Raw genomic sequence first — 24,875 nt, forward strand, 5'->3', positions numbered from 1 at the left:
CCCTTGTGCATCTGGCTTACGTGGGTCCTGGAGAAATTGAACCGGGATCCTTTGGCTTTGCAGGCAAACGCCTTAACTGCTAAGCCATCTATCTCTCCATCATTTTTTAATTTTTTATTTGCAAGCAGAGATAGAGAGAAGAGAGACAGACAGAAAGAGAATGGACACGCCAGGGACTGTACCCACTACAAACAAACTCCAGACGCATGTGTCCTTTGTGCATCTGGCTTACGTGGGTCCTGGGGACTCAAACCTGGGTCCTTTGGCTTCACAGGCAAACACTTTAACCATTAAGCCATCTCTCCAGCCCAAGATGCTCAAGTTTAGATAACGCAGACAAGGAATCCTGGATAGGGGCCTAAAGCCCTGAAGATGGCGGAGAAAAGCGTGTCGGGGAGTGTGGGGAGCAAGTGTTCATGGGGACAAATAACAGGGCCTTGTGAGGCCACTGTTTTTGCTCTGGGATGAGAACTTCCCTGTCTCCCCTCAAGAGCAGAGGAGAGACAGGCCTTACATTTCAGATAAAGAGGTTTAGCATCAGGAATTAGATGCTTACAAAACTACTGGGAAGCAGAAGGGGCTTGCTTCTGGCTGGGCCTCCTACAGCAGGCCTGAGCTGCTGGCCTGCGCCCCCTAGGTAAGATGTCAGGGCTGTGCTCAAGCAGCGGGAGGGCGGCCTGGCCGCCAGGGTTCCCGCGTCCTGGCCCCACACTGGACACTGCACTGCGAGTCCTGCAGAGATCTCCACTGCCCACAGAGCACTCTCTTCTCCCTCACTTGCTCCAGCCTCTCGCTTTGTTTTTGTTTTATTTTATTTTGAAACAGAGAGGGAGAGAGAGAGAATATGCAAAGTCCGGACGCATGTGCTACCTTGTGCATCTGGCTTATGTGGATTCTAGAGTGGAACCTGGGTCCTTAGGCTTCACAGGCTAGTGACTTCATTGCTAAATCACTAAGCCATCTCTCTGTCTCTCTGTTTTTTGTTTGTTTGTTTTTCAAGGTAGGGACTCATTCTAACCCAGGCTAACTTGGAATTCATTATGTAGTCTGTAGTCTCAGGTTGGCTTCGAACTCATGGCCAGGCCATCTTCCTACCTCAGACTCCCGAGTGCTGTGATTAAAGTCTTGCACAAGCATACCTGACTAATACAAATCCAAATATCTGTCTGTGTTTCTTTTTTCGTTTTCTTTTTTTTTGTTGTTGTTGTTGTTTTTGGAGGTAGGGTCCAGGCTGACCTGGAATTCACTATGTAGTCTCAGGATGGCCTTGAACTCATGGTGATCCTCCTACTCTGCCTCCCAAGTGCTAGGATTAAAGGAGTGCTCCACCACACCTGGTTCCAAATCTCTTTATTGAGAGTTAACTCTCATCCAAAGCAGTAGCTTCAAAGAAAGCTGGGTGGGGTGGGGAATGGGTCCAATGCCAGCCTACCATGCCTGCCCACTCGCAAGCCCACCCCCATGCCAGACATCTACCTACACCTGCCCACTTCCCCTGGCTCCTGATGCCTTGCCCTGGGCTTCCCCAGGCTCCCCTTACGTTGCAGACCACAATGATGATAGCAATATTGTCCTTATACTCCCCTGTCCCTCCTCCACCCAGTGCAAGCCTCCTGAGAACTCACGTGGCTACCACGGTCAAGGCCAGTACTGACTGTGGCGTTTGGAGGGCTACCTCTGTCCGGGCGGACAGAAGCTCTCGGGTGTCACTTGTACCCTGCAGGATGGGGTCAGGAGCACCACCGGCAGGGAGGCTTAGCCAGGCGAGAGCTTGCTGCATTCAGTAGTTGCTGGCCAACCCCATCTCTTTGGGCTCTGAGGCTGGACAGGAGCTGGGCCTGCCTGCAGATCCAGTCTGAAGGAAGCTCACAGTCCTTGGCATCCTGGGGCCCGGCCAGGCAGGGTGCCTGGCTCACAGCAGGGAGGCAGAGATGCTGCTTCCCGGTCCCTCCTTTGCACTTGACAGTTTTTCCCTCGAAAGTTGGAACCAGACGAGGCCCTCCTCCTGCTCCTGGCCTGCCAGGCTTTCTGGCAGCCGAGCCTGTGGTGAGCAGGGCCTGGGGAGGACTGAGCCTGCCAGATGACCAGACGCACCAGCAGCTGAGTGAGTCTAGGGGAGAGCAGGCAAACACGATATGCCAGGGTGACCCTTCCTCTGGCTGGCTGGGATCAGTCCCGCCTGGCATGGGCTGGGTCAGGGTCAGGCTCATAGTTATTAATAGCGCCCCTTTCACTCTGCAGTGTCCTGCTCCAGGGCTGAGGCCAAGCTTGCATATCCTGTGGTCCAGTGATTCCTCTCCTAGGCATGCACCCAGCGGAGACTTGAATGTTTACTCAACACTTTCTAGAACACTTGTGGCGGCTCTCTATGTAACAGCCCCAAGCACTGTTCAGAGGCCCTTTGACAGAATGGGTAACTAAATTGTGGTACATTAACAACAGGAAACTACACAACCTTTAGAATGAACTCTGTGGTCACGGCCAAGTGCAGAGGCATGGAGGAGTCGCCCAGACAGGAGACCGAGGAAGGGAGGCAGTCCAGGAGGGTCCATCCACATTGTAGGACTGCACCGTGCGCCGCCATGCCCAGGACCCGCAAGGCTGCCCTGTTGCTTCTTCATCCAGCTGCTGGCGACACAAAAGCACTCGCTGGGTATGACTCACAAATTTTCCTTTTTTTTTTTTCCTTCTTCCATGAAGGGTTTCACTCTAGCCCAGGCTGACCTAGAATTCACTATGGAGTCTCAGGGTGGCCTCGAACTCACAGTGATCCTCCTACCACTTGACTCCCAAGTGCTGGGATTAAAGGCGTGCGCCACCACACCCGGCTCTAATGATTTTTATTTATTTGTGAGCAGACAGGCAAAAAGTGACTGTGCTAGTGCTTCTTGCCATTGCAAATGAACTTCAGACATATATGCCACTTTGTCTGGCATTACATGGGTACTGGGGGAGTAGGAACCCAGGCTGGCAGTCTTCGCAAGCAAACATCTTTAACCACTGCCCCATCTTCCCGGCCTGAGTTTATTTTTAATATTTTATTTTTATTTACTTATTTGAGAGAGAGAGAGATGCAGAAACAGGTAGGTAGAGAGAGAGAGAGAGAGAATGGGTGTATCAGTGTCTCCAGCCACTGCAAACGAACTACAGATGCACGCACCTCCTTGTGCATTTGGCTTAATAGGTCCTGGGGAGTCAAACCTGGGTCCTTTGGCTTTTCAGGCAAGGGCCTTAACCGCTAAGCCACCTCTCCAGCCTGGTGCTTTTGTTTGTTTTTCAAAGTAGAGTTTTACTCTAGCACAGGTTGATCTGGAATTCACTATGTAGTCTCAGGGTGACCTTGAAGTCACAGCGATCCTCCTATCTTTGCCTCTTTTTTTTTTTTTTTTTTTTAATTTGACAGAGAAAGGAGGAGAGAGACAAAGAATGTGTGTGCCATGGCCTCCAGCCACTACAAACTCCAGACCCATGACCCCTCTTGTGCATATAGCTAACGTGGGTCCTGGGGAATTGGGCTGGGTTCCTTTGGCTTTGCAGGCAAATGCTTTAACTGCTAAGCCATTTTTCCAGCTCACACTGGGGTTCACTGGGGTTTACTTTTTGTGTTGAATTTTTGGACAATAGGTTAAGCAATTCCTTGTCTTCTCCTCCTCTGCGCCTCCATATACATTTCAAGGCACACTTATCCTATATGCCTCTGAAAACTAACCCTGAAACTAAATGGAACCACTCACACAGGCCCTTCTAATACATAAACCGAAATAAAAGAAAATAAAATCGACCCAAACTCCCATTCCCCTTGGGTTCATGGACACTTACTGCATCCTCCATTAGGAACTGTAAGCCAACTCGGATTCTTTGGGGACACAGTTTGATGGCAGCCAACTCCCCAGAGACCTCTCAGGCTTGGCCACCCGGCTGACACCCCAGGCCAGGGATAGACGGCTCTCCTCTACCTGTTGCACTGATTCCATCCACCCACCTGCCCAAATTCCAGGAGGGCCTGCCCCTGGCCAACATTTCTCATCACTTCTTGTAGTCTAAGCCCTGGGTCCAAATCAGGGAAGTGCAGACGAGTAACTTTCTGGGATGTTTCTTGCCTTGTTGGCTACACACATGAAATTGGCTGGTATTCCCTACCTTTTCATATCTGCTGAAAACGTACTAGTGCAAAGTGAATTCAGGTCAGGTGCAATCCAGGAAGGGGGTGGTCAGTGGGCAGTTATTTGGATTTCAAGGGTGTGGGTTATCCTGCAAGGGAGGCCGCTACTCTATTTATCGCTCACGAATTTATTTCTTCCTTACTTCTTATAAGACGGGTTTGAAGACAATTACAAAGCGACACATAATGCCAGGTAAATAAAAGTGGGTGAGGAAACAAGGACGAAAGGAAAATAAGAGTGGAGAAATAAGATCGTCATCTTACTAGAATTGGGCCAAAAAGTTGGCCAAGCGTTCCCATAGCCCACTACAGGAAGTCCCTCTCTCCTGTCCACTTCCCTCGTAGGCATGGCCACATGTCCTAGGCCTTCCACGGGGAAGGGTCACCCCTGTGTCAGCGGGAAGAGGCAGCCAGGATGCTGCGATCACCCCAGGCCCAGCCAGCAGTAGCAGCACAGCGGGTGTACAGGCCTGACCAGCTTTAGGGAGAGTTCTTGGGGAGCACTCGCGATCCTTGGGGGCTCGCCCTGGCGGCCCAGTGACCTGGCGGGAACTGCAGCTTCGCTCCTTCCCTCAACGCGGTTGCTTGCTTTGGGTCCCCGGGCTGGCCAGGGAACTCAAAGTGTGCCCCCTCCAGCCAACTCCGGTCGCGGGGCACCAAGATGGAGGAGGGCGCGGCGCGCTTCCACCCCGCCCCACCCCCACCCCACCGCGGCTGCAGACAAAGGGGCAGCTGCCCCTCCCCCAGCCGGCCCTCGGTGACTTCCTCTCCCCTCCCGGGGCGCCCCGGCCCCAGTCCGGAGCCCAGCGCTTCACCTGGGCACCAGGGCGGCAGGTAATTGGCGTTCAGGGCGACTGGAGGTGGGGTTGGGGGTAGAGAGCCCCGACGCCACACCAGATCGGGTCGCCTGGGAGCCCGGGGCCGGCCCCGCCCCGCCCCCACCGGCGAGCACGTGCGGCCCCGCGCCCAGGGCGCCATCCCACCGCCCCGGTGGGGGCTGGGCCGCTGCCCGCCAGCTCCCCACCCCCACCCCCACCGGAAACATTCCTGAAGCATTCCAGCAACTTGGAGGCCCGGCCCCTCGAGCTCCCACCCCTCCTCCACCCGGCCGGGCGCACGCGTTGCCCGGCGGTCCCCCCCACCCCTCCCCGCCCTTCTTCCAGCGCCCCGCTCGGCCCGTTCTAGGGGAGGGGGCTGGGCCGGGGCCTCGGCTGACCGAGAGGAGGAAAAAAAAAAAAAAAGGGAAAGGAGAGAGAAATGAGTCACAGTCCTGTATGTGTGTGTCACGGGGCCCCGCATTGCAATTCCGTGTATCACACAGGAGGTGCGGAGGGCCTCCTCCGGGGAGCCAGGCGCGGGGAGGTGTGTCCAGGGCCCGCGGCCCTCTGCCCCCCACTGCCCAGCGCGCCATCTTCCCACTTTGGCAACAAGTCTTTGTGAAGTCCGGGGCGCCGGGCGGGCGCACACTCGGCTCCTGCCCTCGAGGCGCTTCCAGGCGACCTCCTGCACCTGGGCCCCCCCTGCGACTCTCGTGCACTCCGGATCAATCACACGCAGGACGGGAGACCCCACCCCCACAAGTGGGCTCGCGCGTCCGCCAGGCACCGCGCAGGTCGCGGGCGGCTCCTCCCTCCGGTGTACCTGCGAACGAGCCAATCGCTCGTCGCGCTCGGAGCCGGCACCTTGGGCATGGCCGCGCGCATCCGCGGCGAGCCTTTTGAACCTCCCCAAGTTTTAAACGTCTGACCCGCACGGGACTTCGTGTGTCGCTAGCCGGGCCACGCGCGGGGCGGTCACGGAGGTGCACGTGCCGCCACCTGTCCGCCCGGCGGAGCGGGGTGGGAGGAAGGAAACCGACGGGCCGTCGATCCGGGCTTTCACGAGGGCCGGCGTCGTAGGCCGCGGCACGCCCCGCCCACCCTCGGGGTGGCCCCCCGCGGGCACGAGCGCACCCCCCCCCCCCCGCCCACACCGTTGGCCATGCGGGGGGCCGGGCCCACGCGCCCGGAAGGCCCCGAGAGGTGAGTGTGCTCGGGGGACTCAGTTCCGGGCAGGAAGGGAACCCCACCTCTTGCCAGTGGTTCCCCCACCCACGACGCCCCGAGCGGCGTTTTCCACGCCCTGCACTGTTAGCGAGCGCGCCGGGGCCGGGGGCGGCCGAGGGGGCGGCGGACGGCTCCCCGCCCGCGAGGAGGCGGCGGCGGCGGCGGCGGCGGCGCTGCCTGGCGGGCGGCCGCCCTTTTAAATCCCCGGGCTCATTTGCATGTCCCCGCCCCCCGTGACACGGCTGGCGCGGGCGGGCCCGTCCCCCCTGCCCCTGGGTCGCTCTTTTTAAGCTCCCCTGAGCCGGGGCTGCGCTCCTCTAATTGGGACTCCGAGCCGGGGCTATTTCTGGCGCTGGCGCGGCTCCAAGAAGGCGTGAGTTTCGTCGCCGCTCCGGTGGCTTTTCTTCTTCTTCTTCTTCTTCTTTTTTTTTTTAAATATCTATAATTTAATTAAATTATTTATTTATTGAGGCCGCACTCGGGCCGTGCCCAGCTTCCTGCCCCTTCGCCATCCTCCGGGGGAAGACGTTTGTCGTTTCTCCCCCTCCCCCCCGCCGCTGGGATGTGACATATAAATATTCGCGGGGGCCTGGGCGAGCACGCGGCGGCGGCGGCGGGCGGCGGGTCTCTGAGCGCCTCTGCCCCTCTCCTCCCGGTTTCAGATCCGCATTTGCTACCGGCGGCGGCGGCGGAGCCAGGCCGGTCCTCAGCGCCCAGCACCGTCGCTCCCGGCAGTCCCCGCAGCGCAGCGCAGCACAGGCCGGCGCCCGAGCTCGCGGTGAGTGGTCCGCTGGGCCCGCCGAGGCGCCGGCCGCCCTCTCGGGGGAGACGGGGGTGGTCTCCCGCGCCCCCGCACCGCGCCGGCCCCGGGCTTGCAGCGCGCGCCGCCGGCTTTATTCCCAGGCCCCGGGCGGGCGCGGGCCTCGGGCGGGCAGGGCCGCGCGGCGCGGCGCGGGGGCGGTTGGCGGGGCCCGGGTGGCGGGCGCGGGGTGGACGCCCGCAACCGCGTCCCCGTCTCGGCGGTCGCCCCGCGGGGGGGCGGGGACCCGGGAAAGCGCGCGGTGGGGGAGGGGGCGTGCGGCTGCGGCGAGCGCGACTTGTGCACCCGGCGGAGCCCGTGCACCTCGCGGGGCCGGGCCGGGCCGGGCGTGGGGGGGAGGCGGGCGGTCCCCCTCGTAGTCCCGGGAAGTTGGAAGGAGTGAGGGGGAAGGCCCGGGAGCCCCGACATTTCCACCGTGCCCCTTCTCGGCCTTCGCTCCTCCTGCCGGTCCTTCCCGCAGACGAGGCTGGCTCGCGGGCCTGGGTTTGGGGTTTGCACCTCAACCCCACCTCTGGCCCGACCCGCGCCTCTTCAGCCCCTAGGGCCAGGCCTGCCCTCCGCCCCCACAAACTGGTTTCTCTGCTTTGCTGGGCGCTGTTGGAACTAGTTCCTTTGACTCCCCGTTTGTTGTTTTTTTTTCTCCCTCCTGGGGTTTTGTTTTTTCGGGGAGGGTGCGGAGGAAGGGGTTCTTCTTCCTCTAGCGCGCACCAGGTTTCCTGCCCCAGGGCGGTCTTGGGTGCCCCCTCTGGCAGGAAGTGGGGCCGGGTGCACCCGCGTGGTGGTGCATGTGGTCGGGGTGCGCTGTTTTCCCGCGCCTGCTGGAAGAGCCCGCGCCCCTCCCCCCGCGGGCCCTAGCTTCTAGGCACGTTGGCCTATAACTGCCAGGCGCCCGGGCACTTGCAGAGTCACCCGGGTCTGGGGTAGGAGGCGACAAGGTCTTAAGCAGCTTCTGTGTAGTGTGCCCAGTGGCGGGCTCCAAGATAACCAGAATCCTCCTCCATCCCTGTCTCCAACTTGCTGTGTGACTAAAGCCGCTCATCAGGCTTCTCTGGCCTACATTTTCTTTTTTTAAACAATGGAACTGCCAAGGTTTTTCCTGTGGTCATTCTTTCAGTTAAGCGTTTGAGGGCCACACAGGGTGTGCACCGTTGGTGAGCAGACAGGCTAGAGGCCCCAAAGGGCTGTTGAGCCCTAAATGAGGTCTTTATAGTCCAGTTCTCCCTGATGTTCAGAAACAGGTGGAAGAGACAAACATTTCCTCCTCAGACAGGGCCTAAGCTCTTCACTCAGTGGGGACCTAGCTGAGGGGGAGGAGGAGTCTGTGGATTAAAGGGTCCCCAACAGCAAGAGGTGGAGGCACCAGATGGCATAACTGCTTCCAGGGAGACCCGCCTGGATCCCCTGGCGTGCTGGACCCGCGCTCTCTGGAATGGACTACTTTTCCCCTCAAGCAGACCTCATGTGAGGTCGGCCCTCCGTTAGCTGATTAATTTTGATGTTTTAGTTTGAAGGGGACCTGTGGTGTAATGCAAGATTCTAATCCCTGCGTGTGATTACAGAGCAGACCAAGCCACTAATGACGGAGCAGGAGCAGGCACCAACCACCCTCTTTAAAAGGGTCTCTTTACTCTGAAATATTATAATAGAATAATTGCTCAAACCCTGCCATCTGGAGGGCCTCTAGATGCTTGAATTAGGGACATTAAGCCCTCTAAAAATCACAAGTTTCCAAAAATGCTTTCCTGTCACTGGGTTAAAATTAGCCTCCAAAGTCTGGAAAGGGCTGGAGAAGCGGGTACCATCCAGTGGTCTCAGGCTCAGCTTGAGAGCGAGGACTGCCCTCAACACCAGCTCTGGAGGGGAGGGGAGGTGGAGGCAGGTCCTTGCTCTTGCCCCTCACTCAAGACCGTCAGAGTTGGTCCCTGCTGAAGTGAAAGCGGAACATTTCACAGGCTTGTGGCTGAGACTTGGGGGTAATCACTGGGGGAGACAGCTGTCTTCTGAGGTTCCCCAGTACAGGTGCATGCACACATTGTAGCAGTCAGGCCCCCCAGGGGGTTGAGGGGTGAGGCGGCCATCCAGGAGGATCCCTTTAAGGAAGGGTCCATTTCAGAATTTGCCCTCCATACCTACCCCCCCAAAAAAGGTCAATGAAGTTCCATGTGATTCTGGATCCTTGGGCTCCGGACAACTTCAGCCCCATCCTCCCTGCTATACAGACTCAGCCGCCTTCCCTCGCGTGTCCGGGTCCCTAAATCTAGGGGTGTGCTCAGCAGAGGCCCATGTGTGATCCATTCTGACTCCATCTTGTAGCTGGTCACCTGGCAGTCTCAGCACTGAGGGCACAGTGACCTCGTGGCAGTGCCTGTAGAGCTTGATTTTTCCCTCAGTGCAGTAGCCTGGCTAAGATGGTCCTGGCAGTGGGACCCCCATCTTGCCTGTACCTTTGCCCCAGGCCAGTCTGGAGCCAGGACTGAGCTGGCTATACCTCTTGGGCACCACCCTGGCAGGACAACAGAGTCTTTCTTAACAGGAGATAAGAAGCTGATTAGGGCCAACCGCCCTGCCCCACCCCAGCATTTGCTGGAGTGGGCAAGCCCTTTGTGTTGGGGGGGTTCCTGGGGCCATTGGCATTTCTTACAAGTGTGCCTTGGGGTGGGGCAGGGGCAGGGAGTGACTGAAGCACCTTATCTCATTGGACCGTCCATCTCCCAGCATCCCAGCACTCAGTCCTTACCACTTCGTAGAGAAGGAAGATGAGCGAGTCGAGCTCCAAATCCAGCCAGCCCTTGGCCTCCAAGCAGGAAAAGGACGGTACTGAGAAGCGCGGCCGAGGTAGGCCACGCAAGCAGCCTCCGGTGAGTCCTAGTAGGTTGTCAGGTGGGTGCTGACCTGGGGTCTGAGGGTTCCAAGCCCCTTATTTAAAAAGTTTTGCAAAGAGAATAAAAGAGGAAATGGGTCTGCCAGAGCTCCTTCCACTGGAGACTCCAGATGCATGTGCCACATTGAGTACTGGGCCATCAGGCAAGCACTTTAACTGCTAAGCCATCTCTCCAGCCCCACAAGCTTTTTTTTTTTTCCTTTTCTAGGGAGGGTCTCACTTTAATCCAGGCTGACCTGGAATTTACTATGTAGTCTCAGGGTGGCTTTGGACTCACAGTGATCCACCTACCTCTGCCTCCCAAGTGCTGGTGTTAAAGAAGGTATGTGCCAGCAAGCCTGGCTTTTCAAGTACCTTAAAAAGCTTTTTTTTTTTTTTTTTAATTTATTTGAGAGAGAGAGAATGGGCGCACCAGGGCCTCCAGTCATTGCAGACAAAATCCAGACGTTTGCGCCCCCTTGTGCATCGGCTAACATCGGTTCTGGGGAATCAAACTTGAGTCCCTTGGCTTTGCAAATAGATAACCGCTAAGGCAGCCCTTAAAAAGTTTTTGTTATTAATTTAATTTTATTTGAGTGAGAGACAGTTATGTAGAGAGCGAGTGAGATTGGGTGCACCAGGGCCTCTAGCCACTGCGAACAAACTTTAGACGCATGTGCTACCTTGTACATCTGGCTTTTTCTGTGGGTACTGGGGAGTTGAACCTGGGTCTTCAGGCTTCATAGGCAAGTGCCTTAACCAATAGGCATCTCCACCCCTAAAGATTTTTTTTAAGTATTTTAATTTTAATTTTTTATTTATTTACGAGAGAATGGGCATGCCAGGGCCTCTAGCCACTGCAAACTCCAGATACATGGTACCACCTTGCACATTAGGGTTCTGAGGGATCTAGCCTGGGTCCTTAGGCATCACAGGCAAGCAAGCACCCTAACCACTAAGCGATCTCCCCAGCCCTTTTTTTTTTTTTTTTTTTTTTTTTTTTTTTGAGAGAAAGGGTGTAACATGGGTCTCTAGTCACTGCGAATGAACTCTAGATACATGTACCACCTTGTGTATCTGGCTAACATGGGTACTGGAGAATCGAACCTGAGCCGTTAGGCTTTGCAGGCAAGCACGTTACCCATGAAGCCATCTATCCAGTCCCACAAGCACCCTATTGACCACTAAGCCATCTCCAGCTCAGTCTGAGGTTATCAAGATGGGCTCAAGTGTGGAGTGTGGTAGCACACACCTTAAATCCCAGCACTCAGGAGGCAGAGGTAGGTTTGCCTTGAGTTTAAGGCCAGCCTGAGACTACACAGTAAATTCTAGGTCAGCCTGGCCTGGACAGTGAGGCCCCAGAGACTAAAAGCATTAGGAGTCTGGGGTGGAGTCTACTCTTGGTGTTCTTCTGCTGGGGGCTGCCTTGGCGCACTCTGGTTTCCTTACCTCACTGAGGATGAAGAGAGCGCTAGGGTAGGAGGAGGTTGGCTCTCCAGCTCCCCTACCTAGGTTGAGTCAAGATGGAGAATCCTAGTGGTGGGTGGAACACAGCTGGTGGTCCTTCCTGTTGGAGTCACTTGGTACCTCTGCTGCCCAGCCTCTATGCTGTGCAGAGATTTCCTGCCAAGGCAAATGAACCCCAGATGCATGTTCCACTTTGTGCATCTGGCTTTACACGGGTACCGGGGCATCAAACTTAGGCCATTGGGTTTTGCACTCTGCTGAGCCATCTCTCCAGCCCCCATCATGTTTGGGCTTTGAGATAGGGTCTCATCTCTAGCCCAGTCTGGCCTTGAAATCATTGCCTCACCTTTCCCAGTGCTGAAGTTGTGTGCCACTATGCCCAGCTTATGCAAGGGTTTTGTCTTCTGGCTTGGACTTTTTAAAATGTCAGTGGCCAGTACAACATGGTGTCTGAGTTCTGTTCCTCAGAGGGAGTCCATGTAGTCTTCGTAGGACAACTGAGGGCTGGGTCACAACTCTGGCCCGTGTGGGACAGCCACTGTATACTGTTGGTTTAGTGTTCATAATACCCAGCCACATGTTCAGTGACCTCCATTTACAGATGAGGAAACTGGGGCTGTAGCACCTTTCACAGCTGCCTTGTCTTTGCTCCTGAAACCTCAGGGAAGGAACAAACGAGCAGGGCCAAGATGATCAGGCCTGGCCCAAGCCTTGAAGCAGAGGGTCCACTCCACTGCTGGATCTGTGCATGCCTAGAGATGACTTCCCAGGGATTGCTGAAAGAGACACGGTGGTGACTGTCCCTGAATTTCCTTGTCTGTCTTATTACAGAAGGAGCCTAGTGAAGTGCCAACACCCAAGCGACCTCGAGGCCGACCAAAGGGGAGCAAAAACAAGGGCACTGCCAAGACCCGGGTGAGACTGCGGAAGTAGAGCACAGCTGCCTGCTTGTCCCAGCCCCTGTCCTTGGTGCAAGGACAGCCACGGGGTGATGGTGGAGGTCTTGGTCCTGCCCAGGACTTCTGGAAAAGATGTGATGGGAAGAGCAGAGGGCCTCTTTCTGCGGTCCCTGGGGACTAACCGGGTGATGGACAAGCAGGGAGGCCAGATTTAGTGCAGTTAGCTTTTTTAGAGCCCTTTTTTTCCCCAAGACACGACTCATATCCTCTGAGTCACAGAGGAGGAGGGAGGGGGGCATGTGTGTATGTTGGGTGGGGGGGCAAGTGGCTGGCCAGTCACCAGCAGCTGGACTTGGGTAGGGCCTGCTGGGAGGGGTTCCAGGGCACCTTTCCTTCACATGGGACATTGGTATCTCAGAGCACTGGCACTTTAGACTTAAGGGATGCTTTCTCTGACCCTCTAGAAAACCACCACAGCTCCAGGGAGGAAACCAAGGGGCAGACCCAAAAAACTGGTAGGTGCTTCTTGTGGGGAGAGTGGTAACATAATGGAGTATGTCTGGGGAGGGTTTGTCTGGCGTGCATGCAGCCCTGGGGTCCGCGCCTGACACCAGACACCTGGCGTGGTGCACACCTGTGGAGACAGAATCTGAAGTTGAAGGTCAGGGAGTTTGAAGCCAGCGGGAGCTACATGCGACCTTGTCTCATCCCCCAAAGCACCAGTCACCCTCATGGCCCAGCGGGCCAGCGCCTTCCTTTGTCCATTGGAAGGGAGACCTCCACATGCAGGTGGAAGGGTAGAAAGGAAAGGTGGCAGAGGACTAGGCCTGGGCCCTGCTTGGAGAGGCACATCCCATTTATTTGAGGGGCCCTCAGGTGGGGGGACAGGCCGCGTTTGCCCCTGACCCACCCACGCCTAACCTTAGTTGCTCCAGCATTCCTTGCGCTGAGCCACCACTGGGTGGGGGTTAGGGGGCGCTGCTGGCCAGACCCCAGGAATGAGTAACAGGAAACAAGTTGTTTTGGAGTTTGCCTGGCACGCGGGCTATGGGGCCCTGTGGTGTCCCCACATTCCGGCCCAGTGAGTGAGCCCCTGCTGCACACGTTTCCGGCGGGCGGGCTGACCCCGGAACACCCAGGCCGGGACCAGACTTACACCTGCCTGCGCACTCCCGGGCAGGAGCCCCTCCCCCTTCTCCGCGGGCACGTGAGGCGGGCAGAGCCCTGGGCCCGGGGCCGAGGGGCCTGGCCGGCTGTGAGTGAGAGCATGTGTGTGGTTTTTTCCTCCTTTTAAATCCTTCATTTTTATGAATGAAAGCGTGGAGGTTGCTGAGTCACCCACACACTCAGCCCTGACTCATCGGCTTCTGGAGAGCCTGGGAGTGCAGGGGCGGGGGCGGCGAGGGAGGGTCAGGGCCCAGCGCTGCTCTGTCCTCAGGAGAAGGAGGAAGAGGAGGGCATCTCGCAGGAGTCCTCGGAGGAGGAGCAGTGACCGCGCAGTGCCGCCTGGGGGCCGCGAGGAGCCGCTTCCTTCTGGGACTGGACGCTGGCTCCGGCCCCGCCCCGCCCGCCCGCCCCACCGCACACTACCGCTCACCAGCTGCAGGGCTCTGCGGCCGCGTGGGGGGCCTCAGTCCCGCACCCCTCCTGCCCACGCGCACACACTTGCCTCTTCTCTTCCCAGACAAGGCTAACGTCCTCGTAGCCGCAGCCTGCCTGCCCCGTCCCTCCCTTGGAGACGCTGCTCTCAGGCCCTTGGCTTGGGAGCCGCAGCTCCTGTGGCCTCTGTCTGGGAGCACTCCCCTGGCCTTAAAGGGGTCCCAAGCCCCATCTCATTCTGACAAGCCCACTCGGCTGAACTGGCAGCAGGTGTTCCCAGAATAGGGGGATGCATAGAGCCCAGGATGCCCCAACCAAAACTGTCAGGGGGGTTCTCACCCAGTTCCTCCCACTACCTGGTGTAGGACAAGCTCTTGGGGTACGGGGAGCAGCAGGGCATGTGTTGAAGCCCCTTCCACTTCCCATTCCCTGAGACCTGGTACCCACTGCTGTGACCATCACCACTTACCTAAGTTTCCTCTGGCAGGCTTGGGGTGCTCCCAACCTCCCTGCTTCCAACCTAGGCTTTCCTTCCAGTGGGGCACTAATAAGGAGCTAGCCCCGCCCCTCCTGCTCCACCCTGCCCCCCAAGGTTCTGGTTCCATCTTTTCCTCTGTTCACAAACTACCTCTGGACAGTTGTGTTGTTTTTGTTCAATGTTCATTCTTAGAAATCCACCATTGCTGCTACCAGCGCGAACGTTCATCCTCGTCACCTGCTCTGCCTGAATCCCTCCCCAGACAGGGAAGGGGGGCTGGGGCACCGCTGGCGGGATTGCTGACCACCCAGGTCCCAGGGAGGGTGGGGCCTAGCCCCCTGGATGCTGCAGCAAAGTGAGGAGGGTGGCCCCACACTGACCACAAGGGTATAGGGGCCACCTCCCCCCTTGTTCTGTTGGAGAGGGGGGTGGCCATTTGTCCCAGCCTAGGCCCCTCTGTTTTCCTACTTGCAGTTACTTGAATAAAAAACCCTTTTCTGGAGTGGAGTTTTTGGTGTGGGGCAAGTGGGGAAAGCAATGGGGTTGTGCTGGGGAGGGTAACTCTTGAGCTTTTGAAGTCATAAAACTTTATTTACAAAATATGTATATGTATATATATATATATATATACACACACACTGAGTTCTATACAACTGGGCTTTTTACCATGGAAACCACTCGTTGGGATTAGGCCAAGTCCAGGTGGGCTGGGAAAAGCAAAACTGCCACCTAGACCTCCACCAAAAACAATTCCCAAAGACCCCCATAGTACCTAGCAGGCTTGGCCCAGAGCCAGCTGAAGGTGTCCCCAGGCATCCACGGGCTCTGCTCCCAGTTAGATGGGTGGCAGTTAGGGAGGGATGGGCAGGCTGCAGGGCACCAAGGCTTGAAAGTGGGGAATCAAGTTACGTCTTCACATCCAGCAATGGCATCCGCTTGTGCTGGTAGCCACTCTGCCAGCCAGATACCACCTGTCGGGGGGGAGACCAGACCAGACTGGTCTAGAGGATTCAAGTACTTGGAGGTATTTTGCTGGTTATAGCAAGTGAGGACAGCTAAGGTCAGACAGGTCCTTGTTTGGGGTGCTCACCTTGGGGTCTCCCACGTCGGCCAGCAGCTCCTGCTCCGCCTCGTGGAGCTCTTCTGCTGGGTCATAGCTGTACATGGGGAGCAGGTGGTGCCGGAGCCTGTCTGCCCTAGGGAACGGGAGGGCTGTGCTCAGCCCACCGCCACTGGAGCCCTGTCAGACTCCTGCCTGCAGCCTCCCCCAGATCAGGGACACATTGGGTGACAAAAGGGACCTCTCCAGTGCATTAAGCCAGACCTGAGCAGGGAAAACAATTTCAGGAAACATGCACGAGGGTGGAGCACTGGAGTGGGGCACTCACCGCTTTTTCTTCTGGACATACATTACCTGTAACAGAGACATCACTGAGGTGTCCAGGACAACTCATCGGGAGGACCCGCCTACCCCACACCCTTCACCCCTTCAAGGACAGCTGAGATACTGTGGGCACCTGGCCAGAGCCGCCCAGTTGCCTTAGCTGTCTGCATTGATATGGGCACTCCTTACCACAGCCACCACCACCCCGACAAGGGTGATGAGGAAGAAAGGCCCCAGCACATAGCCCACCATGGAGTCGCTGCTGGCCTGGGGGGTATTGGGCACTGTTGTATTACTCATGACATCAGAAGCTGGAGAGCTAGGTGGTCCACATGGGCAGTGGTGACCTCAGGAGGGTGCCTCCCTGGGGAGGAGGAATGGAGATTATCAATTGTATCTACCTACAGTGACCCACACCTTATCCCTCCCTCCCCAAGAGCTACAGACCCAGGAATGCTTCCATGAGAAACACTGGGAAGAGGCACCCTCCAAGTAAGAGAATATAATTGTCCACTGGCTCTTTTTGACGAGTCCTAAGAAGTACTGGATACAGGGCTTGCTTCCAGCCCAGTGCCTATGCCTATGTCAGGGTGGGGCCCAACTTAGATGCAAGACCGACATTTGTAGCTCTCAACTGACGGGGCTTAGGTTAGGGCCTATATAGAGCTCCTGCTTCAGATCTGAGTCTTGGGCTCTCAGCATCTAGGCAGTGGATTAAGAGAATGGGAGGGTCCTGTTGGGGATTTGGTGGGAGCGACTGAAGGAATCCTGGTCCAGTTCCCATGTTGCAGGCTGAGGGCTCTTTGATCTTCTGGTATCCGGTGTCATCCCAGACATGGACCCTGCACCGGTCTCGTGTCAGTGTGGACACAGTGAGTAGGGCTGGACAGTATTTTCGAATGATGTCACTTGCATCTGGTGCACCCGAGGCTCCGCCCACGTCCCTCCCCTCGTGGCTTGGGCTGACAGGCAGAGGTGGAGAGGCTCAGCTCCCATCCATATTAATGAGATCGTCCAGGGGCAGCGGCATGGAGATGTCCCAGGTCCCTGCCCCGGACATTCTAGCAGAGGACAAGGTGAGAGCCACCTGCCCCGTGTCCGCGGGGCACCAGTGCGGCCGTACCCGGTCGCAAGCTCATGCCCCAGGCTGAAAGAGCTAGCCAGGACGGGAAGGGCAAGAGGCCGCTCTTAGGATGCTGCTGGCCTGCAGCGGCGGGCGGGAAGGGGTTCTCGGGGCGCTGGCGCCTCAGGGAGCGCTGGGGCCGCGCCCTGGGGCCGCTCCCGCCTGGGTTTCTGGGACCCCGGCACCCCGAGGTGACCCGGCCGGCGCTCTGCAGCCCATCCAACCCGGCCATGCCTTACCTCCCGCCGAGCAGCCCTGGCAGGAACGCCCTGGGTTGGCTCCGGGGCCCCGGAAGAGCCCTCCGGCGCGTGATCAAAGGACCCGGGGAGGGGAGCTTGGTCTCCGTCCGGGACGCAGCCAATCCCGCGGCAGAACCGGTTTCAGGAGCGACCAATCCGAAGGCGGGTGGGCGGGGCGAGGGCGGGTCCCGCCGGGCCTGCAGGGCCGCGCTGCGGCTGTAGGGGGCGGGCGCGGGCCGCGCGGCGGGGAGCACTGCGGCGGAGGGGCGGGCGCGGGCCGCGCTCCCTCCGGGCGTCGCTGCGGGCTGGAGCCTCGCGCGGTCGCACCACGCTCTACGCTTTCCGGCTGACCGGGCTGGCCAGGCTAACAAGTCGTCGACGGGAGCCGCAGGCCCGTGAAATGAGGGCATGGAGGAGGAGTCTGTGCACCTTCGCCGCTTTCCAGCTTCGGGGACGCAGGTGGACAGCCGGACTCTCGGTCACGTGCACTGGTGCGCTCGGGTTCCTTCCCGCTTGGTTTGGTCACTGAAGTGATGTAGCTGAGGCGCTAACCGGTGTCATCCAGTTTGTGATCACACATATTTGTCTTTTTGTTGGACAAAGAACTTGGCTGACCTGGAACTCCGTGTGGAGCTCAGTCCAGTCTCGATCTTCTGCCTCTGCCTTGAGTGCCGGGGTTACAGTCGTGCCCGGCGGGGGGTCTCTTTTCTTACCATACGGTGTGGGAAAGCACATATATTTAAAAATATTTGTTTATTTGACAGACAGTCAGGGAGAGAGAGAATGGGTGTGTCTGGGCCTCCAGCTGCTGCAAACAAACTCCAGATGCATGTACTACTTTGTGCATCTGGGGAATGGAACCTGGGTTCTTTGGTTTTGCAGGCAAGCACCTTAACCGCTAAGCCATCTTCCCAGCCCTTTAAAATAAATAAATACATATGTATATGTAATATATATGTATGTATTTGTTTTTTATCTGAGAAACAGCCAGATAGAGAGGAAACCACTTATCTTAAGCGAGTGTGTACACACATGTAACTCATGTAGAGACGCACATATGGCCCCGTTTCCACCTCAGAATCAAATGATTGGAAGCTCTATCCTGGGGTGGAAGAAAGTTGAAGTCAGTTTTGGCAGTAAATCCAGTGAAGCTCTGGGTCGTCATGTGGGAATGAAAATAAGGGTCATTTTTCTTTCTCTTTCCCTCCTTCCCTCCTTTATATCTTTTTATATCTACAGGCTGACTGTAGTTTGTAGTCTCAGGGTGCCCTCAAATTCATGGCGATCCTCCCACCTCTGCCTCTGGGATTAAAGGCGTGCCCCACCACACCCTGCTATTTATATTTTTTTAAAAATATTTTTATTTATTTATGAGAGAGAGAGAAAGAGAATGGCCACTATAAACAAACTCCCAACATGGGTCACCTTGTGTATCTGGCTTATGTGAGTTCTGGGGAGTCGAACCTGGATCTTTGAGCTTCACAGGCCCCTCCCCCTTTTATTGAGATCGGGTCTCCTTAGCACCTGGTGAGGCTGAGTAGTAGTTGACCTGGGTTTGCTTTGGCCCTCTTTCTTTCTTTCTTTCTTTTCTGTTTGGTTTTTCCAGGTAGGGTCTCACTCTAGCCCAGGTTGACCTGGAATTCACTGTGTCATCTCAGGCTGGCCTCAAACTCACAGCAATCCACATACTTCTCTCTCCCAAGTGCTGGTATTAAAGGCATGTGCCACCACACCCGAGTTTTGTGTTTTAAAATTTATTCATTTGAGAGACAGACAATGGGCGCACCAGAGTCTTCAGCCACTGCAAACAAACTCCAGATGCTTGTGCCACTCTGCACCTGGCTTATGTGGGTACTGGGGAATCAAACATGAGTCATTTGGCTTTGCAGGCAAGTGCTTTAACCACTAAGCCATCTCTCCACCCCTGCCCCTTTTTAATTTTTTTTGTATATTTTTATTTGAGAGCAACAGACACAGAGAAACAGGCAGAGAGAGAGAGAGAGAGAGAGAGAGAGAGAGAGAGAGAGAGAGAGAAGGAGCACTAGCCACTGGAAACGAACTCCAAACACGTGTGCCCCCTTGTGCATCTGGCTAATGTGGGTCCTGGGGAATCAAGCCTCAAACCAGGGTCCTTAGGCTTCATAGGCAAGCTCTCAACTGCTAAGCCATCTCTCCAGCCCACCCTTCTGACTGGTGAATGTGGGGTCCCATAAAAAATAAAAGAAAGCCAGGAGTGGTAGTGCATGCCTTTAATCACAGTACTCAGGATGCAGAGGCAGGAGGATCACCATGAGTTCAAGGCCACCCTGAGACTACAGCGAGACCCTACCTCAACATTTCTCCCCCCAGAAAAATAAAGAAGGGGCTGGAGAGACGGTTTAGTGGTTAAGCGCTTGCCTGTGAAGCCTAAGGACCCCAGTTCGAGGCTCGATTCCCCAGAACCCATGTTAGCCAGATACACAAGGGGGCATATGCATCTGGAGTTCCTTTGCAGTGGCTGGAGGCCCTGGCATGCCCATTCTCTCTCTCTGCCTCCTCTCTGTCAAATAAATAAAAATAAACAAAGAGAAAAGAAAGAAAGAAAAGAATGAAGGAAGCCACTGTGTGGAGGTTCCAGGGGGATCAGATGGATCTCTTTGGGATCTAAAATCTGGAAAGCAGAGATACCACCCATCTCAGGCTTCTCTCTGATCTCCAAGGACTTTGGCAGCAAGTAATGGACTCAGAACCTAGGCAGGCAGCTTTGGCCCTGGCACCATTCCACAGGACGTTAGCAACATAGTAACTGTTCTAAAATTTTGAGAGTTGGAGTGATAGCAAAGTGATTAAGGTGCTTGTCTGCAAAGACAAAGTACCCAGGTTTGATTCCCCAGGACCCACATAAAGCCAAATGCACAAGGTGGCTCATAAATCTAGACTCTGCAGCAGCTGGTGGCCCTGGCATATCCAGATTTTCTCTCTGTCCCTCAAATAAATAAAAGTTTTTTTTTTGTTTGTTTGTTGTTTTTTTTTTTAAGTGGAGATAAAGCCAAAATGAGAAGGACAGGGAGAGGGTGGGGGAGGGGAAGGAGAGGTGAAGAGAGAGGGAGAGGAGAAGAAAAGAAGCCCCAAGAGACTCTAGTCCTTTCCACACATGGCCTAGGCAGTGTAACCACTAGGCCTTAGAGGATTCTCAAGATATGTGGCCGCAGCTGAGCTGTCTGGCATTCGGAGGTGGAAGCAGGAGGATGGAAACTTCAAAGCCTGTCTTGGCTACATAGCAAAGCCTTGACTTAAATTTTTTTTTTTTTTAATTTTGAGAGATAAAGAGAGAGAGTGTGTGTGTATGGGTGTGCCAGGGCCTTCTGCCATTGTAAATGAACTCCAAATACAGTAACCATCATGTGTACCTGGCTTTACATGAGTACTAGGGAATTGACCCTGGGGAGGCAAGCTTTGCAAGCAAGTACCTTCAACCAGAGACATCTCTCCAGCCCCTTGTCTCAACTTTTCTTTCTTTTTTCTTTTTGAGGTAAGGTCTCACTCTGGTCCAGGCTGACCTGGAATTCACTGTGTAGTCTCAGGGTGGCCTCGAAATTCTACCGCTGCCTCCCTAGTGCTAGGATTAAAGGCGTGTGCCACCACGCCAGGTCTTACTTTCCTTACTCCTAGGACAGAAACGCTGGTGAGCTACGCCAGGCAGGATTGACTGCAGTTAATAAGGGAGTCAGCTGAGGCCCTGATCGTGGCACAGTCGTGAAGAGCACAATGGCTGATGGGCGGCTCTTTCTTCCTGGACAGCTGTGCACTGGTAGCTGCTTCAAGGCTCTTGAGAGAGTTTCTTTCTGACGATGGGTGGGGGGGTGAACGAGGGCCTCCACAGTGCTGCGTGACTGTCCTGTCACTGAGCTCCGTCCTGTTGCCGTGTCTCTCAGGGTTGCTGCAGTTGGCACTGAGAAATGCGCCTACCACTGCCTCCCACAAGCTACGGCCTTTAGCTGGAACCCCAGTGGACAAGCCGTAAACCAAGATGCAGGAAGGCTGTTTTTAAGTAACTTAGCGCATCCTGCAGCAAAGCTCAGTGAGTGCCCTGGAGTGCAAAACTGCCCAGCCTGCAGCAAAGTCAGCCTTCAGCTGGCATTGGTTGAAATGGATCTTGAGCGGGCGTAGTGGCGCACGCCTTTCATACCAGCACTTGGGAGGCAGAGGTAGGAGGATCACCATGAGTTCGAGGCCACCCAGAGACTATATAGTGAATTCCAGGTCAGCCTGAGCTAGAGTGAGACCCTACCTCAGAAAAGCAAAAAAAAAAAAAAAAAAAAAAAAAAAAAAAAGAAAGAAAAGAAAAGAAAAGAAAAGAAAAGAAAAGAAAAGAAAAGAAAAGAAAAGAAAATGGATCTTGGGTCAAGAGTGTGGCTCAGTGTGTGTGAGGCTCTGTGTGTCTGTATTCAGGTCCCAGCATGACAACAAAACGCTCAAAACCAGTGACAAAAGATGCCCTGAGGGCAGGGACAAGGGGCTCAGAACCAGAAAGCACTTAGAAAAAGAAATGATCTGCGGTTAAAGAGATGCTCAGCACTTAAGGCATGTGCCACCAATACCCAACTCTTTTTTTTTTAATTAATTAATTTATTTGCAATAGAAAGACAGGCAGACAGAGAATGGGCGAGCCAGGGCCTCACCTCAAACAAACTCCAGACGCATGAGCCACCTTGTGCAACTGGCTTTAAATGGGGAATAGAACCTGGGTCCTTTGGCTTTGCTGGCCAGCACCTTAACTGCTAAGCCATCTCTCCAGGCCCATATTTCTTTCTTTTTCTTCTTTTTTTGTGGGGGGAGGGAGGGTTTTGAGTTAGGGTCTCACTCTAGCTCAGGGTGGCCTTGAACTCACGGTGATCCTCCTACCTCTGCCTCCTGAGTGCTGGGATTAAAGGCGTGTGCCACCATACTTTTTGTTTTTGAGTCAGGGCCTCATCCTAACCCAGGCTGACCTCAAACTCATGGCAGTCCTCCTATCTCAGCCTATTATGTGCTGGGATTTTATGCATTAGCTGCCATGCCTGGCTTGGGAGGGATATTTCTTTTTTTTTTTTTTTTAAATTTTTTATTTATTTATTTGAGAGCGACAGACACAGAGAGAAAGACAGATAGAGGGAGAGAGAGAGAATGGGCGCGCCAGGGTTCCAGCCTCTGCAAACGAACTCCAGGCGCGTGCGCCCCCTTGTGCATCTGGCTAACGTGGGACCTGGGGAACCGAGCCTTGAACCGGGGTCCTTAGGCTTCACAGGCAAGCGCTTAACCGCTAAGCCATCTCTCCAGCCCCGGATATTTCTTTTAAATATTTATTTATTTATTTTGAGAGAGTGAATATGGGCATGCCAGGGCCTCTTGCCACTGCAAATGAACTTCAGATGCATGCACCTCTTTGTGTATCTGGCTTATGTGAGTACTGGGGAATAGAACCCAGGCCTTCAGGCTTTACAAGTAAGTGACTTTAACCACTGAACCATCTCTAGACCCTGAAAGGGATATTTAAAAAAAAGTGCCGGGCGTGGTGGAGCACGGCTTTAATCTCAGCACTCAGGAGGCAGAGGTAGGAGGATCACCATGAGTTCAAGGCCACCCTGAGACTACAGAGTGAATTCCAGTTCAGCCTGGGCTAGAGTGAGACCCTACCTTGAAGAACCAAAAATAAAAATAAAACATAAAATAAATAAAAAAATATATGTATATATTATTTAGTTAGTTAGTTGCAAGAGGAGAAAGAGAAATTGTGCATGTCAGGGCCCCTTGTTGCTGCCAAAAAAAAAAAAAAACAAAAAAACCCCACTCCAGCTACATGTGCCACTTTGTGCATCTGGCTTTATGTGGGTACTGGGGAACTGAACCCAGGCCATCAGGCTTTGCAAACAAGTGCCCCTAACCACTGTTGAGCCATTTGTCCAGCCTCAAGGCAGGCCTCATGTAGCCCAGGCTGTCCTGGAACTCAACTATGTGGGGCAAAACCTGACTCTGGGTCTCACCTCTTTCACAGTTCTTTCTCCCAGTCCCTCAAGGGCAGCTGTGGGGGCGCACACCTGGCTGACCCTTTACTCTCTCGGTTGTGCTTTAGCAGTTACAGACTCTGGGATTCCAAGGCACCGAACGCTGAAGCCGTGGGTCAGCCCTGGGCCGCAGCCCGCTCCGGGGTTGAGACAGAGGAACTGCTCGATTCCAGGTGGCCCAGAGAACAGGCACGTGACAATCCTGGGTCATACCCCACAGTGCCAGCCTTGAGCTTGCAGTGACTGTGCCCCAGGTCCTCCATGGTGGTCTCCTGAGGGTCCCAACAGAAGGGGTCTCCATGCAGGCAGCTCCTTTCTGCACAGCAGGACACACTCCTTTCTTGCAAGGCTGGGCAGGTCCAGGCTCAGCATGCAAGGCTGAGGATCTCCACAAGGGGCCTGAGGAGGGACAAGTGGATCTTGAGGGCATGGAGGGATGAGGCCTGACCTGCAGGATGCATACTGTCCTTCCCCCTGCCCAGCTCGCATCCCACCACCTTCAGGGTCTTATCCACACCCAGGTGGTTTCCCCTCTTGTCCCGTCTCCTCCAGGCTTCAGCAACCCCAGGATGAGGTGGGGTGGAAATGCTGGTCTCCGGGTGGATGGGAAGTCTCCGTCCCTCCAAGGCTCTGTGAATAGTCGGTGTTCAGGGAATTGTCTGTCCCCCTCCCATGGGAAAGCGTTTTGTAAACGGGGGAGGCAGGAGAGAAAACTGTTAACGCCAGCCTAGTGTGCAGGCCTGTAATCCCAACCACCAGGGAGGCTAGGGCAGAAGGACTGCGAGTTGGAGGGCTGCACGTTTGATGCCAGCCTCGGCTACAGGATGAGTTCTTGGGCAACCAGTGAGACCCTGTCTCCAAACTAAAACAAACAAAATAAAGCAGCTAGCCATTACTGTGGGCCTCCTCACGTCCTCCCTTAGCACCTCAGGCCACCCTGTATTTGCCCCAAGGATCTGGGCAAGTTCAGAGGAGTGTGTGGTGGGAGGGTGTGCTGGACAGAGTCACACCAGGGACACATCTCAGGCTGACCTGGAATTCACTGTACTCTCAAGGTGTCCTTGAACTCATGGCGATCCTTCCACTTCTGACTCCCAAGTGCTGGGATTAAAGGTGTGCACCGCCACGCCTGGCTAATTTGGCTCTTTGAGTTAGTCTGGATCAAGCCCAGGCTGACCTGGAATTCACTATGTAGTATCAAGTTGGCCTGGAACTCACTGTGATCCTCCTACCTCTGCCTCCCGAGAGCTGGGATTAAAGGCGTGTACCACCACACTGTTTCTCCCTGGATCTTAATTCCCTTTACATTCCTCATAATTTCTCTCAAAATAAACAGCATCTATAGTTTACCCTTCTTGGTGTCTGTTTTTATCAATTTTTTGCTAAAATCAGATAAGGACCCAGAAGTTGGGGTTCATGGATCTGGGGATTCCCTGAACCCCCAAATCCTGCATCAATACACAGTAAGATTGCCATTTAAAAACAGATTATCATGACTACAAAGCCAGAGCAGTCAGCTATTTCCAGCAAGAGCAGTGACCTAGATTCATCACCAAAGATTCCAAACTAGAACGCGGATAAACAGTCCCTCTCTTGGAGCCTGTCCCCAGAGCTGTGAAATGAGCAGGGGCGGGAGGAAGCGCAGACTGGAGCAGCCCCCAAATCCTGCTGGTGCTACCAGGCAAAGGTTTGCTGCTGTTTCTGCTGTTGAAACAGGTCTGTGTTTTGCAGCTCTGGCTAGACTGGAACTCTTGCTGTGTAGATCAGGCTAGCCAT

At 55.1% G+C, this 24,875-nt stretch overlaps 2 protein-coding genes across 6 annotated transcripts; one reads left to right on the forward strand and one right to left on the reverse strand.

Annotated features, from left to right (window-relative positions):
- The first annotated feature begins 6,439 nt into the window (after nucleotides 1-6,439).
- Nucleotides 6,440-14,832, forward strand: Hmga1 (high mobility group AT-hook 1). 3 transcript variants are annotated; one of them, XM_045157403.1, is made up of 6 exons: nucleotides 6,440-6,580; nucleotides 6,870-6,985; nucleotides 9,743-9,885; nucleotides 12,186-12,269; nucleotides 12,718-12,768; nucleotides 13,692-14,832. In XM_045157403.1, exons 3-6 carry the CDS (start codon nucleotides 9,784-9,786, stop codon nucleotides 13,743-13,745), a joined length of 291 nt encoding a protein of 96 aa, XP_045013338.1. In that variant the 5' UTR covers nucleotides 6,440-6,580; nucleotides 6,870-6,985; nucleotides 9,743-9,783; the 3' UTR covers nucleotides 13,746-14,832. The 3 variants fall into 3 exon arrangements, with proteins under 3 accessions (XP_045013338.1, XP_045013339.1, XP_004649624.2); XM_045157404.1 differs by having other exon boundaries at nucleotides 13,695-14,832; XM_004649567.2 differs by lacking the exons at nucleotides 6,440-6,580; nucleotides 6,870-6,985 and having other exon boundaries at nucleotides 9,728-9,885.
- A 65-nt stretch (nucleotides 14,833-14,897) lies between these two features.
- Smim29 (small integral membrane protein 29) lies at nucleotides 14,898-17,182 on the reverse strand. 3 transcript variants are annotated; one of them, XM_045157402.1, is made up of 5 exons: nucleotides 17,077-17,182; nucleotides 15,964-16,078; nucleotides 15,719-15,744; nucleotides 15,421-15,526; nucleotides 14,898-15,301 (listed from the first exon to the last, which is right to left on the reverse strand). In XM_045157402.1, the coding sequence occupies exons 2-5, from the start codon at nucleotides 16,012-16,014 to the stop codon at nucleotides 15,236-15,238; spliced, it is 249 nt and encodes an 82-aa protein (XP_045013337.1). In that variant the 5' UTR covers nucleotides 16,015-16,078; nucleotides 17,077-17,182; the 3' UTR covers nucleotides 14,898-15,235. The 3 variants fall into 3 exon arrangements, with proteins under 3 accessions (XP_045013337.1, XP_004649623.1, XP_045013336.1); XM_004649566.3 differs by having other exon boundaries at nucleotides 15,904-16,078; XM_045157401.1 differs by lacking the exon at nucleotides 17,077-17,182 and having other exon boundaries at nucleotides 15,655-15,744; nucleotides 15,904-16,043.
- Between the last annotated feature and the right edge of the window lie 7,693 nt (nucleotides 17,183-24,875).

Source organism: Jaculus jaculus, chromosome 8, assembly GCF_020740685.1.
Source record: "Jaculus jaculus isolate mJacJac1 chromosome 8, mJacJac1.mat.Y.cur, whole genome shotgun sequence".
Lineage (NCBI taxonomy): Eukaryota > Metazoa > Chordata > Mammalia > Rodentia > Dipodidae > Jaculus > Jaculus jaculus.